This window comes from Oratosquilla oratoria, chromosome 7 (genome assembly GCF_046742065.1).
Source record: "Oratosquilla oratoria isolate Oo_2021 chromosome 7, ASM4674206v1, whole genome shotgun sequence".
Taxonomy (NCBI): Eukaryota; Metazoa; Arthropoda; class Malacostraca; order Stomatopoda; family Squillidae; genus Oratosquilla; species Oratosquilla oratoria.
This window is the reverse complement of record NC_134783.1, coordinates 81894743-81907547: the sequence shown is the minus strand read 5'-3', so window position 1 is coordinate 81907547 and position 12805 is coordinate 81894743. Positions and strand designations below refer to the sequence as shown.

Sequence of the window (12805 nt, the reverse complement as noted above, 5' to 3'; positions counted from 1 at the left end):
CCTTTCAACCAATTGTAATACATCTTTTTATTTCATTATCATGATTTTTTTTTTCATTTTCACCATCTGGCCTAAATAATCATACTCCTCAACTTCTTCAAGACTCTCACCATCAATTACAATCTATTTTGAACTTTCGTGTTGAAGATTACTTAGGTTTTGGTCTTATTCGTTTTTAACCTATTTTGAGATTTTCCTTGTTTAGATCACTCAGCATCTTTTGCAAGTCTTCTGCTCTTTCTGAAATAAGAATAATGTCATCCGCAAATCTTAGGTGGTTCAAATATTCGCCACTAATCTTCAAACCTTTCTCTTCCCAACTCAACCTTCTGAAAATATCTTCTAAGCAAGCTGTAAATAAATTGGGTGAAATGGTATCGCCTTGCCGTACTCCTTTTTTTATCTTGATCTTTTCTGAATCTGTATATAGTCGAATTATAGCGGTACCATTCGCATAAATCTTTTCTAAGACCCTTACGATCTGTTCGTTTGTACCCTGATTGCGTAGCGAGTATAGTATTGCTATTTGTTCTACCGAGTCAAAGGCCTTCTCGATTAGTTGGTTAATCGCCTGCAAATGGTCTAGAGTCGAGTATCCGCTCCTAAAACCTGCTTGTTCTCTTGGTTAGTTTCCATCTAAAACTTGACTCAGTCTACTGTATTTGTAAGGATCTTGGAGAATACTTTATATACATTTGATAGTAAGCTAATCGGTCTATAGTTACTAAGGTCCTTCTGGTCTCCTTTTTTATGAAGCAAAATCACTATAGCATTGCACCACGATTCAGGAACGCTTTCTTGACGTAAGCACTGGGTGTACAACTGAGCTAACTTAATATGAACTTCTTTCTCTGCGTCTTTCAACAGATCTATCGATATGCCATCTTCCCCAGGTGCTTTTCCTCGTTTCATATATTTTAGAGCAATTTCTACTTCCTTTGTAATCTGTGGTACACTACTAACGTCTGCAGATGAATTTACTGACTCAACTACGGTCTTCGATGAGTAAAGCTCTTGGTAAAATTCCTCTACTCTTTTTACCATTCTGTCTCTGCAGTTAATGATTTCTCCACTTTTATCTTTCAAACATTTCATTTGCTGTCTTCCTAAAGCATGTCTGCGCTCAGTCTATTTAATACTTTTTCCTTTCCGAATAGTTTCCTCTATCCCATCCATGTTTTTCTTTCTTTTCTCTGATCTCTGTCTTTTGTTGATTAGTTTATTTAGTTCTACTCTTTATATATTGTCTCTCCTGCTTTTGAGTTGGTGTATATATATATATATATATATATATATATATATATATATATGTACAAATTTCACAAGGCACACATGAATCACAAATATGCAGAATCCATTAGGAAGAGGAAAAACACACGGAGTCCGAGCGCTTTCGTGATATATTCACGCTATCAAGGAATACAGAAAAGTGAGTTTTCTGTATTCCTTGATGTGAATATACCACGAACGCTCCGGTTCCGTGTGTTTTTCCTCTTCCTAGTGGATTCTGCATATATCTATGTATGTAAGATGTGATTTCGCGATTGTTCTGTTGGTTTTGTTGCGATGAAAATTAACGACTTTGCATTTCGACACATTGTATTCGATTATGCCGATTCAACCTACTTACTCACGTGGGACATGGTTGCATCATACAAATTGTAGCTGCATGAAAACTATTGGGAAGGATAGGGAATCTGCCTAGATTCTTTATAAGGATGAACCGCTGCGCTAGAGAGGGTGAATGCGGCAATGTGCTGTAACATCGCTTGACCCTATTGAGCAATTGGTTGATCTGTATCCCAGTACTGCATTTTAGCCGTCCTTAGTATCTTAATGCACAAGTGAGCGTTGATTGAAAACATTAATTGAAACATATCGCAGTGAAAATAACTGTTTATGTTAATTTATTTATTGACCATTTTCTTGGTGGTGGTGCACTGTGACATTGGAGTGTATTAGGGAAACATTTTTGTGCCAGATATCAAATTATCCCGTTACTCAATTTTTCAGCTTGGACCGTAGCGATGTGCGATACTAAATAAAATAAAACATTGAAAGAAATTAGTTACGTGAAAATAAGGAAACGCACTCGCACGTACTGATGGTTACAAGAAAATTGCATACGGAATTATAAATAGGTCGGATATTCGAGGTATGATAGAAATGATGTAAAATATACATAGATATGCCATAATATCGATTTGTAACTTGTGTCGCTTTAGCTCAAGTTTAAGAAAGTAATAAGAATTGGTTGAAGTGAAATCACAAACGCAATTTTCGCAAAAATGTTAAGTGTACATGCCATGGTTCACTCTGACGGTGGTGCGTCTGAAGGCGGGGTGCTGAGCAAGTCGGCCTCCTCCGGAAGCAGCAGTATCAAGGGGCGCCGACGGAAGACCGCCAGCAAGAGACCCAACAACAAACGGGACGTTGCTATAGGGGATGATGCTCCGAGTCTTTCCAAGGAGTCTCTCAAAGGGGTGTTGACTGAAGGGTGGACTATAATCAAAGACCCCAACAAGAACGAGACTGGGAAAGTAAGTGGAGGTTCCAGTACGTACATGCGGACCAAGGAAGTAAAGAGAACTTACGACGCCAAGACGTGCCGTGAGAATACTAAACCACATGTGGAGGGTGTCGAACGTGAAACATCGAAAAAATCAGATGAAGTAAAGATAAATTCTGTAAGAAAATCCACTAAGTCCATTACTTTTGAGGACCTGAAGAACCAAGCAGAAAACCTCGTGTCGGGGAAACAGAAGCAAAAAGCAAGGAACAGTGTGAACTTCGAACAAGATGAGTCTAGTCTCTCCACAGGTGAATCCAATAAAGAGTCTCCCCTTCATACCAACAAAATCAAAAGCGGAGACCGAACCAATGGGAGCCAAAAAAGAAAACTGGGCAAGACAAAAAAGGAAAAGATGAAGACAGGGATGCAAAACACAGGTACCGAGGACACAGTAAAGTCCACTGAACCAACATCAAGGGAAGGTTTGACAAGTCCTGGATACCCTTTGTGTAGAAGACATTTACAAGAAAATGTGAACAGTTCGATGAAAGATATTCAAACTGTTAAAGCAGAGGACCAGATAGAGGCTCGGTCGCCTGCCGAGAATAAAAAAGAAGCATTAAGTGACAGAGAGAGCAAGAGTGTGAGTGTTAACCGTAGCAGCTCGCATCGAAGTAGCGGCAGTGACAGTAGCACATTGAGAAAACGCGCCAAGAAGAAGAGTGTTGCAGCCACTCAAACAACCGATATTGTAATTCCTCAAAATTGTAAGGACACAAGTCTGACATCGATACGAGATCGTGTATATGATGAAGTGATAACTGCAGGAAGGCCCTCGGCCAAAGGAAACGAACTCTTTCCTCCCCCGAAGGATCCTTGTCACCGGAGGGCCAGCATAAACAAAAACAGTGGTGGAGACGGTGTCAAGGAGACAAACAGTGGCAAGCGTGGCTCTTCGAACACGTCTATGCTACTCAAACTCATGATGCCGCCCGTGTCAAAGGACAAACGATCGAGTCGACATTCTCGAAGTTCACAGTCTCCTTCACGTGGAGACACTGTGAAACAGTCTCCCAAAAACACTTCAACAGTGTCGCGAACTTCGATCATCCCTCCTCAGTGGTCTCTAATGGCAGGCAATGTGAAACAGCTCCCTTGGTTCTGGCCACCCATCAAGTACGTCGAAGGCGCCAACTCTCCCGCGGCAATCGTCAATTCTCAACCTACTGGGCCCCAAGGGGAACTAGAGACCTACGATTCACCATATGATCATCCCCAGTCTCCGCCCCCGTTCCTTGAAACGGAAACGGGAGATCCCCGGGAGTTGGCCCTCCACGTCCCGTTCCCGAAACGCGACCCGCCTCCCGTGCCATGCATCGTCCATGGTGATGCTCTGTCAGTATCGAGCCTTTCGAGCAGTCTTGCAGGACACACATACGAACAAGTTAATTTTAACATCGAAGCCACCATCCTTGAAGGTAAAGAAAACGATTACATCACAAACCAGAGGATGGATGAAGGAAAACGGGAATCAAAAGAAATAGGCGAAGGTAAAAATCTCGAACAGGCCTGTATGATCGAAAGGCACAAGCGAACTCTTTCCAAACGCAAACGAAAAGAATCTAGGAGCAAAGCTATTGGTACAGATGACAGCTATTGGGTGGGTCAAGAAGTGTTACTCCCTGAGAATCATAACTATAGCGAATCAGACAGTAGTGCTGTTGTTGATACAAAAACCTTAGCAACTGAACTTGTAGGAAATCGAGAAGAACAAATTGTGCCGTTACCTCGGGAATATCAAACTGAGGTGAAGGCTGTTCAAAGTTCTAATGTCACAGAGTTACACGAGAAATGCCAAAACCATTATTCAACAGATACCGAAGTTTTGGAACGAGGTAGAAGAATGTCCAAGGAGGAGATGGACCATTATAAGAGTGTCGGACTCTTTCCTAATCATCGGCGTTTTAGTAAGGAAGTTAAACATTCTCGGCTCTCGTCGTCGACCACCGGTTCAAGCAAACAAAGCAAAGATACAAATAGATCGTCAAGATCTTCGCGCAACTGCCCGAGTATCAGTGAAGAGGGAGATGACCAAATGCCTGCTGATGGACGGCAAAGAGAAGACACTCCACGAGTTCAGAAAAACGAAGAAATAAATACACAAGACGTTCAGCTTATACATAACGAAAATGTAGAGCCTGGTGATACTTCTAAAGCTGAAGTATTTGCTCGACCAAACGACGGTTGTGATGAGGAACCACCTAAGAAATCTTCCCGGATAGTAACATGTGCAGCACCTCTGCACCTTAGAACGGATTTCCCGTTGCCAGACGAATCCCGATCTCACGCACGATCTTTCAGTGGTTTTGAAAATCTTATGCATAGCCTTGGCTCCTGCAGTGGTATGGAGAAGGAGTATACGGATAGCAAAAGTGGTGAAACCAACTTCCTTCGACGGATATTCAATATGGTCACTCGTGACGAAGTGGGGCGTACCTCCGCCCACAGAACCCAATCTTCACCATGCCATTCATTGCAGAGTCAAGTGATGTCAGATCCCAAGCGTCGTGGTGTGTACTTGCCCTTTGAAACCGAATCAGATTCGGGAGCGGAGTCAGATAGTCGGATAGAGCGAATGGAAAATCATCTTGCTAGTAAAATGGTAGACTCAGGCCGAAGGAGGAATAACTCTGTCGGTCTACTTGACCACACAAGCACTTCAGAACCAAAACTGTCGAACCCTTCCAGGTACGGGTCTCCGACCTCTACCTTTCCTTATCAGCGTGGGTCGACATTCGTCCTACACCATCAGTCGGTCAGCCGGAGCTTTTCCGTTGATGGGGCGGATCCATACGTGATTTCGCCCCCATCATGGTCCCTCCCGTCCAGCCCTCGCGTTTCACTGTTCCAGCGCATCCGGCGTTCGTTCAGGAAACCCAAGACCTCCTTGCCTGCTTCCCCCCCACCTTCCCCACGCTCCCCGTCCACCAGCCGTGGCCCAACCCCTGTCCGGGGGGAGGGAGGGAGTTTTCAAGAGGGCTCCCTGGAGTCCAGTACTTCCACGGGGCTTACTGACCCTGTCGAAGACTTCCGGAAGTTCCGTCCCATTGTTCAGCCTCCAGTCGGTGCAGCTCCTTTGCATCCAGGACTATCGCAGCCATCACGGAATTCACTTGAAGAAAGGATAACAGCAACTCAGGTAATGTCATTCATAGGCTGTTTTCAATTCCATGTTGAGGTAATAAAGAAATAGTTCTTACATATGGATATTTTTTCAGCATTAGTCAGTGTTTCTATCCACCTTAGGGACAATATTGTACCGAGAAGGTACATTCAAAGTGGTGTTAGAGATTTAAGGAGGGTAGTAAAAAAAAAGGGATAGCAGAAGTTAAAAGTAACCAGCATTCATCTCTGAGTGGAGGTTAATTTCCGGTCTTGAATATGAAGAACATAGCAGAATTGTGGGTGAAATAAGCAGACAATTTACGAATATGAAAGTAGCTTTTCACTGCATGAACGAGATGATAAAAATCATATATAGAATATTTAATCCATCCTAGATTGGAGTACAGTGATCCCTCGGTATTGGTGAGAGTTAGGTTCCAAGACCCCCCGCGAATAGCGAAAAATCGCGGATAGTGAACGCGCCCTTAAAAACGCCTTAGAATACCCTTTTAAATTGTACAAACCTTGTTTTAACACCTATATTATGATGTAAATAAGTGTTCATATTCTATATTTAAACAAATATTTTGTAAATATGATAACAAATCTTAATACATACATATACCAAAGGCTTTCTCCCCCTTACATGAGAGGTAGCCAAAAAGAAAACGGCATAGAAACCACTTTCATCCATTCAATCCGCTACATACTCCACTCCCCTCTACCCTCTTCCCTCCCTCTTATCTTGGCACCTTCTGGATAACGGGTCATCCCTTCATCCTGTCCACTGCTCTGTGTCAGAAGCAGTGTCGCAAGACACAGTACATCCACAGCAAGGCCGCTTCATTAATTCGTCGACCCCCCAAAAAACCTACCTCTCCGTCCCCTCACGTAGAAAAGGAGAAGACGGGAAGAAATTCCTTCGGGCTGCATCAATTTATTTTTCATACGTACTCCATCACCCCCCCCCCCTCATGCATCACAGCATCATCCATACATAACCTTTCTCCATTCACCCCTATTTTCTGTCCTCGCCCGTCCCTCCTCGACAGACATTCCCCTCTTTCGCATTTCCCCTTTTACCCCATCCATCCATCTCATCCTAGGTCGACCCCACTTGTTCACTCCTACCTCTGCCTTCCACACTTCTTTTACTAATCTTTCTTCACTCATTCTTTCCATAAATCTTAATGAAATTGTAACAAAGTAGACCTGTACTCACCAATAATTAATAAAAGTTTATATTTAATTTCCCCCTGTGGTGGGGAAAAGAATGTTGCCACCAAGTCTTTCCACTTGAGTCGTAAAAGGCGACAAAAAACGGGACGGGGGTTAGGACTAGGAATCCTGCTACCTGTAGCCCCACATGAGACATTAGAAAAAAAAAAAAGTAAAGGCATAAGAGGGTCTAGGAGTTTTCCAACCAGTACCCTAAGGTTTGGGTCTTTTAATGTGCGTGGATGTGGTACAGATGAGAGTAAAAGGGAAGAGATAGGTAGTATGTTTGTGAGAAGAAAGATGGATGTGTTGGCTTTGAGTGAAACTAAATTGAAAGGGAGGGGTGAGTGTGAGTTTGGAAATGTAGTTGGGAGGTTCTCAGGAGTGAAGAGGGGACGAGGGAGAGAAGGGGTGGCTATACTAGTAAGTGAAGAGATAGGTAAGCGTGTAGTGGAGTGGAAGGAGGTTTCTTCAAGGTTGATGTGGATGAAGGTGAAGCTAGAAAGGGAGATGTGGGTTTTTGTAAGTGCGTATGGGCCTCGTAGTGAGAAGAGCGTAGAAGGGGAGGCTTTTTGGGTAAATTTAAATGAGTGCATAGAGGGATTAGGGAGAAATGTCAATGTAGTAGTATTGAGAAACCTTAATGCTAGGGTAGGAAACTAACAAATAGACGGAATGATTGAGAAGTATGGAGTTCCAGGTAAAAATCGTAGTTGAGAGTTGATGGTGGAGATGTGTCTAGAGAGTTGATGATAGCAAATACAATGTTTAGGAAGAAATTCAAGCATGGGAGAGGGTGGTGGATGGAAGGGTGGCAGATAGAGCGTTAATGGACTATATAGTGGTGACCAGGAGTATGGTAGGAAGAGTTAAGGATGTACATGTTCTAAGGGGAGAGAGTGGAGGAATATCAGATAATTTTCTGGTGGAAGGTAAGTTGAGAGTGGAGAATAGGTGGAGAAAGAGGAAAAGGGCAGAAGGTAGGGAGGTACTTAAAGTGAACTGCTTAAATGAGAAAGAAAAGGAGAGGGAGTATAAGAAGAAGCTGTGAGAGGAGTGGGAGGGAGTGAAGGATAGACTATAACTAGGAGTCAGGGCCCCAACATGGGTAAGTGCCGCCCCCTCCCCCCCACACACACCACCACTACCACCACCTTCCACATCTGATGGTCACTAGCACGATTCACATGTAACATCCGCAAAACAACGTTTATACACACATCATTCATACACACAACTCATGATAAATAAATCATGCATTAAAAGTACATTAGGGGGAATGGGTGGGAGTGGTTTCTATGCCTTTTTCTTTTTGGCTACCTCCCATGTAAGGGGGGAAAGCCTTTGGTATATGTATGTATGTATTAATCTATTTACAGTATTTTGCTATTTTGCTCGTTTTAATTCATAAATTTATTTATGAATCAAATAATCAAAATCTTTAAGATTAAAAATTCGAAAAAAATTAAGGTTTCAATTACTAGTGCCGAGAAGCGTAGGACTCGCGAATAGATGGGAGAATCGCGAATTCGCATTAGTTAGGTTGTATGGGAAAATTCGCAGATATACGGGATCGCGAATGGCGAGTCACGGATAAGTGGGGGTTCACTGTATACTGCGTTAGTGTGGTCTCTACGTAAGGTCAAGGGTATAAAGAAAATTGGGAGAAGACAAAGAACAGCAGTCAATTTAGTTCACAGCCTTGCAGATAAAACGTAAGAAGATAAATTGAATGCAATAAACCCACCATCAATAAAGTAAAGAAGAGGAAAGTGGTGACATTGTAGTAATATTCAGACCATTAGATGAAAGATAAAACTGACAGAGAGGATATCATGGTCTGTGACGCGAGTCACGAAGTCATAAGAATAAGTTGAAGAAAAATAAACTTCACAATTTTTCGAGCGAATGTATCAAGAAATGCAGCTTTCCATACAAATGTATCCACCACCGAAATAGCTTTGAAGTTGACCTAGGCCAAAAACGAGTTCAAAACTACGATTGTTGGAGAGAAATAGACGAGATCTTCTCTTTCTTACTACAAATAGGTAAACACACAATATTCAAACACGATAAACTCATAATTACGGTATGCATTGGGCGCACATGAAACCAATATACATACAACACAAATACAGTGCCCAAATTATTTGTTTAGATACATTTCATATGAAAAAATTATGTATTCTTACATAACTGCTGGCCATGATGTCATGGTCTCACTTACAACTTTGCCCCTCACTAAACATCACAGGACTTTTTTTATGTTCAAAACAGTTCCTAATTCCGTGTCGGCATCCCTGCTTCCAGTTCTACGCGGGCGAACTTTTAAGAATATTATCATTATCAGCTGATATAATGCACAGACAGTACCGTAACCAAAATGTCAGTAGCTTATGCAGCGTGTTGCAAAACAGCCCACGTCAATTTTTGTCATTATTGTACGGCTGAAGCATTAAAGTTTGGTAGGATAATATTTTGTATCATTGAGTTAGTCCAACTTACAAAAAATTTTGATTTTTAAAAGTTCATTTTTGTTGTATTGCTCTAGGACGGGAGAGCACCGGCATCTGTATTGGCGCCTCCGACTTCCGCCGCATTTCATACAACTCTGGTTTTAAGTGGGTGAAGGACAAAGATGCCTGTTTGTCTTATCATCTGTTGACCGTCTGCCATCTCGCCACTCCCACTACAGTTTTGTATCTCTCCTCCTCCTCCTCCTCCTCCTCCTCCTTTCCCTCTCCCTCTCCAGTTTTGTATATCTCTTCTCCTCCTCCTCTCCCTCTCCACCCCCTCTCCCTCTCCATCCCCTCTTCCTCTCCCTCTTCCTCTCTCTCTCTCTCTCTCTCTCTCTCTCTCTGTGTGTGTGTGTGTGTGTGTTTATCTGTCTGTGTCTTCTACTATATTTTTGTTCTGCTGTTCTTCCGAAAACTCTCCTTTACCACCTCTATCTTATCACCTTCTCACTGCTGCTTGTTACCGACGAAATGCTCTCTCTCTCATTTACACACACACACACACACACACACACACACACACACACACACACACACACACACACACACACACACACACACACACACACACACACACACACACACACACACACACACACACACACAGTCACCCTCGCTCCGCATGATCGGAAAGTATGCTAGGACAAGTGGCAGTCATTAGAAGCTGTTGGAGTGGAACCCAGCTTCGCGCCAACCTGCCACAGTGGCATTAGTGGTTGAAAAAAAAAATGATGGTGATTAATTATCTCGCCGACTTTTCACACTCGCCCTTGCCAGTTCCAACAGCCACCGGTAACTCTTGCTTGCTCCACCCCACCAGTCGTCCAAGTGTGGCAATGCTATTACAGTGATATTGCTCTCACCACAAGGGTTAGTATTACCAGTACCCTTTAACATTCCCTCTCTAAGGGTAACCGTCTTAGCGGAAGGTGTTTGCGTATGTGCGTTAGGGAGCCCATATATCAGATGTTTTGACAAGTCTTATCGGATAGTAGATTAGTTCGTGGTGAATAGTGATGGAGTGACCATATGGTACATTGAGTCACAGTGCCATTTGAGCTTGCGTGGTTAAAATAATCAAATGCCATTGACCCGGAACATACAAGAGAATGAAGCAGGTAGATGTCTGGGTGGAATAAAAAGTGGTGTGAAAAAATAGAATGTCGCGGGAGGCTACGAAGAGGTAAGGTTAAAACTGAATTGACTTTACATGTGTGTGTGCGTGTAAGGTCACACCATTGCCCATAGATCGGTCATACGAACTCTGAGCTCTCTTCCGGGAGGGAAATAGCTGTCGATCACGAGTCCAACACGTGATCCAAAGACCAAGGTGAATACACACACACACACACACACACACACACACACACACACACACACACACACACACACACACACACACACACACACACACACACACACACGACTCGGTGGCGCGGTTGGTAGAGTGCTGGACTGGGAAGTACGGTGGTGCTCGCAGTACCTGTTTCGAATCCTGCCCAGGGCCGAAATTATTTCGGTATCGCTGTGCTTTGGGTCGTTACTCTGACTCTCGTGGGCGGGGAGTTGGGTGTGTGTGTGAAAGGTCATAGCATTACCCATAGATCGGTCATACGAGCTCTGAGCTCTCTTCCGGGAGGGAAATAGCTGTCGATCACGAGTCCAACACGTGATCCAAAGACAATGGTGAATACACACACACACACACACACACACACACACACACACACACACACACCACGTGGGCAAACATCCGTGGTGCGTAATTATCCCTAATTACATTGTATTTGGTCAATGCCAGGTCACGGTGTTATACTGACCAGGCAAGTGTGTGCGTTAGGTCGCAGCGCGTCCTTTCTGATGCATGCCACGTGGTCAATACACTGCACGCGCCACGTGGTATCTGCAAGGTATTTGGGAATAAATGCAAAAGGAAAGGTTGTGTGAAGGAGTGAATATACCCGCAGTCATGTATGGAGCAGAGACTGAAAGTTTTTGGCATAAGGTGTTTAAAGAATGGAGGAAGGGAGATGATTTGAGCACATGGAAAGAATGAACGAAAAATCGTAGCAAAGGATATGGAAAGTAGAATCGGAAGGAGTGAGTTCGAGAAGATCAAGAATGGAATGGATGGACTGAGTGAAAGAGTGAATCCACGTAAGATGTCTATTGACCAGGGAAGAGAGAGAGGGAGAGAGAGGAAAGGTATGAAAGAATGATAGGATGACGTGGCCCTAAGGGATGTTCTAAGTGGATGAAGAAGGGGTCACCGTATGAGGAAACTGTGTGGTGGTAAACCAGCTCCGGTCATTAGGGCCTGCCGTTGAAATGAATGAATAGATAAGTAAATGAATAAATAAAATAAATAGATAAATTGGTAGATATATAGATAAATTATATATAATAGATCAATATAATTTGAATATATTCAGTTAATTTAGATTATGATATAGACCATATATATAGTATATATATATATATATATATTTATACTTATATATATATATATACATATATATATATACATATTTATACATACATATATATATATATATATATATATATATATATATATACACACACACACACATATATATATAAATATATATATATACATATATATATATATGTATATAGATATAAATATATATGTTGGTACATTATGACAAGTTGATGAAGGTGGAAAAAGAAGTCACGGGTCTAGTTCCGAGTTACTGAGTTTATATACGCGGTCTTACTCAGACTATGTATACCGCCAGCTTCACTCCAGAGTCACATTCCTCTGAAGAAGCATAGAGCGAAACCGGTCAGGAATAAACTCAGTAACTCGGAACTAGACCCGTGACTTCTTTTTCCACCTTCATCATATATATATATATATATAATATATATACACACGTAATATGAATACATTTTATCCGATTATGAATATATAAATAATATATGAATAATCTAATATGTAGATAATATAAATATATTTAAACTATTTAAATATAAATGAATAGACAGTACATAATAAGTAATATGTAATGAACGCATTAATAAAAATATATATTCGCTGCATTCGTTTTTATCCAGGCAGTGTGGCGGGGGCCAGGGCACCCCTATAACCCCAAGGTGCTGTTAAATGGGTTTCATTTGTTTATGACAAGGCCAGCCCTTCTAAAGGGGAAAAGGGTCTTTGGTGTATGGAACCTCAAGTTGCCACACTGCGATCGACACTTATCAACATTCATACGACACAATAGTGTAATGTGAATTTCATATGCAGATGACTCCTACTTTTATTTCCGTTATGAATGTCAGTGATACATTCGAAAAAGAGGAACAAATAATGAATTGGATGAAAAGTAAAAACGTTAATGAAGAAAAGAAAACAAAAATATTGATCCAC

The 12805-nt window shown here is 42.1% G+C and overlaps 1 protein-coding gene across 4 annotated transcripts in view; it reads left to right on the top strand.

Moving 5' to 3' along the window:
- The window catches only part of LOC143027230 (uncharacterized), a 494887-nt gene that overhangs the window by 406078 nt on the left and 76004 nt on the right, over window positions 1-12805 (top strand). Inside the window, exon 1 of one of the 4 annotated variants that reach the window (XM_076188446.1) lies at window positions 2014-5711. The exons of the other annotated variants lie outside the window; for them this stretch is intronic. Coding sequence (XP_076044561.1) covers window positions 2289-5711 — 3423 coding nt within the window. The 5' untranslated portion in view covers window positions 2014-2288. Of the gene's footprint in view, window positions 1-2013; window positions 5712-12805 lie in introns of those variants that run through there. 4 annotated transcript variants of the gene reach the window in all.